The sequence below is a fragment of the Microtus ochrogaster genome, chromosome 2 (genome assembly GCF_000317375.1).
Source record: "Microtus ochrogaster isolate Prairie Vole_2 chromosome 2, MicOch1.0, whole genome shotgun sequence".
Taxonomy (NCBI): domain Eukaryota; kingdom Metazoa; phylum Chordata; class Mammalia; order Rodentia; family Cricetidae; genus Microtus; species Microtus ochrogaster.
In genome coordinates this window covers 59,113,689-59,120,219 of record NC_022010.1, presented here as the reverse complement: position 1 = coordinate 59,120,219, position 6,531 = coordinate 59,113,689, and the positions used below count along the sequence as shown (strand labels likewise).

The window sequence follows — 6,531 nt, the reverse complement described above, 5'->3', positions numbered from 1 at the left end:
AAAAAAAAAAAAAAAAAAAAAAAAAAAAAAAAGAGATTAGATGATGTCACCTCGAAATGGCATTTTGCAGAGAAAGCAATGGGGACCAGGAAGAGGCCCTTAGACGTGGTAACATTCAGACTTCAAATGGAAAGTAGTTACTGTAAAGATGATGGGGGAAGAGTAGGGAGGAAAGCAAAGAGCAAGGACGTGAGAAGATTATGGCCATGAAGGCTTCAGGGAGGAAGGAGGAAACTGGGTTGAAGTTCCCTGGGAAGTCAGGTAAGAAAATAACTATTGCATTTGTCAGCCCAGAGACCACTGGTGACCCTGACAGGAAGAAACTCAATTAAGTGATTCAGTGGAAGTCCACAAGAGAAGCTGAGTTGAGAGAAGAAAATAAAGAAACAATGATTCCAGAATAGAGCATTAAAGATGCCCCTCAGGACCAACCGGCTACCTGACACCTCTATCCTATTAGTAGCACGCGCTCTTTTCACTGAGAGCCTTTCCTTGTGTAGATGTCCATCCTACAATCAATACTGACCATGGTGGTAGAGAAGGGCCCTCCAGACTCCTGTGTGGGAAATCTACTTTATCCCCTGGCCTGGAACATGGACTCCTCACTCATCACCGCCTTTCACAGGCAGGATACTAAGCTCACTGGATTTGGACCAAGGCCTGTGTGAGACTCAGCCTCTGTATCTGAGGTAGCTGGCCCGTGTTTTCTTTCCCACCTTATAAGGCACTGTCTCCATGAGAAGCTCTGATGAATGCACTGTCTTCGTCCTTCCCGTGACGGTTAGAAAGAGTAGAACTCTGAGCACCTGATATGGCTGATCTATGAGAACCTAAACTCTGTGTCTCAATACAGGGGGTGAGATCAGAAGCCATGTTTTGTGGGAGAAAGTAGGGTAGCTGGAAGGAGAATGGACTCCATAGACTCACGTTTGGTCCTTGGTGGAACTATTGGGAGAACTAGGGGGTGCATCCTTGTTGGTGGAGATGGGTCACTGGGGATGGACTTTAGTGCCAGGCTCAGCTGCCTTTGCCTTGTACTTGTGGATCAGGATGGAAACTGTCAGTTACTGCTCTAACATCTTACTCGCCTGCCTGCTGCCATGCTTTCCACCATGATGGTCATGAACGGTAGCCCCCAAGGAACTCTTTCTTCTATGAGCTGCCTGGTCATGATGTCTTATCACAGAAATAGAAAAGTAACTAAGACAAGACAGAAGTTTTTCCAAGCAGCTGTCTCAGTCTGTGAGATTGTCTCTGCCTTCCTCTGCCTGTAATCACAATGCCTTATCACATACTTGGTATGGGACCTCTGTCTCCATCCACCGAAAGCCTTCCTAAGCCTCGTCAGTGTAATACTCTGGGCTTTTCTTCACTGAAGATTGAATTCACTCATTTCCGAGACTTACCTTGGGATTTGTTATGAGTTCTTCCACAGATGTGCACTTGAATTCTGATGACAGCTGAAACTCAGGAACGAAATACAGAAGAATCTCCCTAGGAAGACAATCATAACAGAAACAGAAGTAGGCCCAGAGCAGAGAGTGCCTGCCCATCAGAACACAGTTTGTGTCTTAGGTGTTTAACTTCCTGGCAAAGGCAGATGTTGGTTCCTATCAAATATTTTGTTTTCACCATTGACATCAAAGTGTTCTTCAGAAAACAGACTGGGGTTAGGGACTTGGGTGTGGTTTATACCACGGCAGCAGCAAAGAGCTTCCCAGTGCTGGCCATGCTCTGAGTCTTGGCTGTGTCTATACTAACCTTGACTGTGGTTCTGCTCTGCAGTTTTTTAAGATACTCTCATTAGAATAATCAAGTAAAGGAAACACTTTTATTTTTACACTACTTTTTTAAACCATACATTTTATTTTATAATTTATTTAAAAATTAGAAGTTTGTTAAAAGAATAAAGGAGAAAAAGAGAATAGGAAGGGAGGAGAAACAACAGAAAAGAAGGAAAAAAAAGAAAAAAGAAGGGGTTGGGTAGAGGGCTTAGTGGGTAAAAAGAGAAGTATGGGTCTGGTGTTCAGATCCCCTGTACCCACATAACTGCCAGGTAGACATGGTGCCCCACTTAATTTTAATGTTTCAGAAGCACCTGCACACACACACACACACACACACACACACACACACACCAAACACGTAAACACAGATACATAAAGGTACACATACCACAGATCCATTCTCACCGAGAAGGGTTGGGGGAGGGAGGAGACGGGGAGAAACAGAGCGACAGAGACAGAAACAGAAGAAATACTTTAAAAGATACACAATACCTAGAAATCTGCAACTACCCATTCCAGGAAAGCCCTGCACCTGTGAGTGTTCTTGTCTATAGAAAACTCAACACTGAAAGCCTCCAGGAGGAACATAACCACCACAGGGCTACTGACTCTCTTCATCGACCACCAAGAACACAGGCGCTTCACGATCCAAGGCGACTCCCTTCATTAGGGCCCGCAGAGCAACTCGACAAATTCACACGGACCCAATGTAGTGGCGTGGCTTTTAATCCCAACACTTGGAAAACTAAAGCAGGGAGACTGACTTCGAGATCGTCTAGAGTTGCACAATGAGACCACGTCTCAAAGAACAACAACAAAGAAATCACATATGGATGTTAGTCTTCCCAGACAGTGGGGTCCCTTATCAGAAAATACTTCATTTGTCAGAAGGCATTGGGTTTTTCTGGGATTAACTGGACTCACAATATGTAATTCATTCCTAGGAAAACATGGTCTCTAGACATGCCCGCCAGCATGTACAGTGTTTTCTTTCTGAGGCGCTCCCTGTGTTCAACCTTTTGTGCCCACCTAAAGTAAGTTGCCTGCTAAATAGCTCCTCCCTTGGGAATTTTGTCCCTCAAAACTGACTCAAGAGGCAGGCGATGCTGCAATCTTCAGTTTCCAAACTGCGTACACTCAGACCTCATTTTTCTGCAAAATTAATTCAACCTCAAAAAGTCAAACACCAAGTGGGGGAGGAGAAGGTTACAAAAATTCTTATGTGTAAGGTCTAACTTTAACTATTTAACTATTCTTAAAGCTTCCTGAAGCTATTGGCATGGGCTCATTTCTCCTATGGTACTCTTTCAGGATGCTTTTTGTTCCAAGGGCTAACCTCTCTCCTCAGCCTCACCAATCTCAAGTTTCTTTACTGCAGGCACAATCAGCTGTAATCCATGAGAGATCCCAAAAGGGGGTGGGCCTGGAAACATCCTAGGAATGGGTGCTCATTACGATGACTGTGAGCACTGATGAGTCTACATGTTCTCTAGGGAGATAGTTTCTGGGAAGGCTTACTATTCCAGTGGTACCTAACATCAGAAGTGGGTGCACTTTAAAGACTTGGTACCCTCAATCAAACTGTCCCCTTTTGATCACGAGTAATTCATTACAATTAACATTACCAGTGTTATACTTACATGAAGAAGAAAGACTAGCCAAGTGAAAAATAAGAAAGATGTGGAATTTGAAAAGGATGGTTACCCAGCTGGAAAAGAGAGTTAAGTAACAGTGCATCCAAACTCAGCTACAGCACACTTAGGCAGGTCTCCCCTGGGGTGCTGATAACAATACCCACCTATCCATGGTTTTAATGCTAATAGTTCTTGGATGATATCTAAAATATTACAAAGGCACAAACTTGATAGTTACTGTTATCAAGAAAATCTTATTTATTTCAGCAAAGGCCCAATCACTGATTTTGTGATCCTATCCACACATTTTGAATGATCTTTGCATATTTATTTAGATATGTACAGGTACACACACCTATGTCAATATATATAAATGTAACTGGTTACATATTACCAAGTCTAAGTCACCAGCTGATATACCCAAATCTTAATTTCATTAAATAACCAGGCTAAATCTATGGCCACCTAACTGCAAAGCTGAGGATGAAAAATAAATGCTTCTCTATAAAATGCTAGCAAAGAGTAGAGAACTACTGGAGAATGCCATCCTCCAGACATTCTGCTGACAGGCAGGAGAGTGTGATGCTGACATCCATCCATCCATCCATCCATCCATCCATCCATCCATCCATCCAAGGCACTCGACCAGTGACCTTCATTATCTTATAACATCTCCACATAACTCGTCCACAGATGAGTGTGTCCTATTTCTGTCTCCTTTCTAGATGACTGCAGGTTTGCCAGCTCAGGCACAGTGGGTGCTTAGCATGAGCTATGAGGGAGGTAGGGCTAGGACCTTACTGCCCCATCAACTATTTCTCCCATGGCAGAGAACAAAGTGCCCTTCAATGCCCTGGGGCAGGACCTCTGTTAGGCCTGACTCCTGAAGGAAAGCTTGTGCAGACTCCACGTCCGAGAAGACACAGCCCTTCAGCCCCAGTGCTGCCACAGAGGCTCCATACGGCTGTATGACTGAGTCTGTGTCCAGAGAGGATCTCTGCCTCCTTTCCCACATAGGACAGCACCTGAACCCTAGCACGGGGCTTTTCTCCTTTCTCTTTCCTTCTATTGTCTACTCTTTGAGAACTCACTTTGTTAAGGGGATTCAGTTTCTAAGAAAATTAAGGCCTTATGGGGCATATCACTCCAGGCAGGATAGATTTTGTGGTCTTCCTGGCTCAAGGCCCCTCATCTCGCTTAACAAATCTTTAAACCTAGCAAAATCAATGATGCCACTGAGCGCGTGGAACTCCTGCTCCTAGCCCTGCCCTCCACTATGCCAGCTCTCTGAGTGCGCACTTCTGAACTCAGTCTTCCATGGCATTGACTGTAAAGGCCTCTCCCGTATCAGTCCCTGTTCTGAGAAACCTGCAAACATCATTCCTTCCCCGTCTCTCCTTTAGGAGTTGAGCTTAAGCCCCCTAACTTCCTCCAGTGACCACATCTACAAACATTAACATTCAACTGACCAAAAAGGGAAACTGTACCTTCTGTAAGTTCCTTATCCAAAACCACAAAAATAGATGTTTTAAAGGCTGTGGGAATGCCACGCATGTCTTTGTGAGTAGAAAAGAGGTTATGAAATTCAATAAAACTTCTTTATTACATTTGAAGGAAGAATACCGTGTGTATGTCCATCCATCACACTGCTGGGCCACATAAAAATAGGCAGTTAGTGACCACACCATCTTCCAAGGGACTATTAACCTGTGGTGTATCTAACCGAATATGGTTAGGGAGAAAGGTCATAAAATTATTCCACTGACTGTATTTTAAAAATCCCAAATTGATAGAAGATCAAAATAAAGCAAAACAGGATTTGTTGCTGCTTACTTCAAACATTCAACAAAGCATGTGGAAAAGTTTGTAATTTTGTTTACCTTAACTTAGACATTAGCTTCCTTGCTGTTTCCTTGATAGATGGGCTTTGAGATGGCATCAGTGGCGACAGCTGACGATCACCATTCACAGAGCTGACTTTGTGTCCAGAGCATGGATGTAAGTCTTCCATTTGCACCCCGGGCAAGCTGGTACTTATGATGTCAAGAAGAACCACATTAAATTACAGCCATTTCAGAAGCAGTCACACACAGCACATGAAAAGTCAATACACAACAAACCATGGCACAGGCATCAGTATCACGCTCAGAGTTCTCACTTGTGTCATTATACCAAAGTCCAATACAGTAATAACAATTTATTTTCATACATTGCTTCAAAGTTTTAGGATAGCACCAATGAACAAAATTGGTGACAATTCATTAATTATTTAGAACTGTTTTTGAGACAGTGTCTTATGTAGCTCAGGCTGGCCTTGAACTCACAATATAGCCCAAATAGTCTTGAACACCTGCTCTTCTTGACCACTTCCCAAGGATTACAGGTATATACTACCACACCAATATCACCTTGGTCCGTGACAATTTATTCGTCAATACAGTCATACACCATTCATCTCTTCTCTGCAGGAAGAGATATAAGTTCAATTTGACCCTTGCAACGATGCATGACAATAAAACACAGACCAGTCAAAGGTGGCAAGAGAAACAGCTAGTGAAGATCTGAGGGAAGAATGTTCTAGGGAACAGTAATGATCTTGATGTGTCTATCAGTCGGTGTGAGAATGCATAAAAGACTGTGGTATGGCAGAAGACCAAAGCCTTGGCTATGTCTAAACAACAGCACAAGACACCAGAGGTGGTAGAGTGGGGGAGGTGAAGACAGACAGAGGTAAAATGGGTCCAGAGGGCAGAATAGAGAGTTTTACTTTCAAGTAGCAAGAAACATATGTTAATCCTTTCACAATAACATCTATAAATACCAACCTCAGCTTTGGAGAGTTTTCTGTGATATTAAGAAGGCCTTTAAAAACTGGGTAACGGTTTATATGGCGAGGACTGTGCCTCTACCGTCAACTGTCAACTGTTCTTTGGCATTAATTATACTGTCTTACTTCAGCTGTCCATTGTAAGAGGAAGATGTTATATAAACTAATGCTTAATCATCTGGTAAAGAATAGGTGCACAATGCAAATGGATGGAAATAGAAAACACTATCCTGAGTGAGGTATCCCAGACCCAAAAAGATGAACATGGGATGTACTCACTCAT

General features: G+C 43.1%; 1 protein-coding gene across 1 annotated transcript in view; it reads right to left on the bottom strand.

Moving 5' to 3' along the window:
- The window catches only part of Morc1 (MORC family CW-type zinc finger 1), a 185,884-nt gene that overhangs the window by 5,529 nt on the left and 173,824 nt on the right, over positions 1–6,531 (bottom strand). Inside the window, exons 23-24 of the mRNA XM_026787615.1 lie at positions 5,302–5,448; positions 1,407–1,494 (exon numbers count right to left, since the gene is read on the bottom strand). Coding sequence (XP_026643416.1) covers positions 1,407–1,494; positions 5,302–5,448 — 235 coding nt within the window. The remainder of the gene's footprint in view (positions 1–1,406; positions 1,495–5,301; positions 5,449–6,531) is intronic.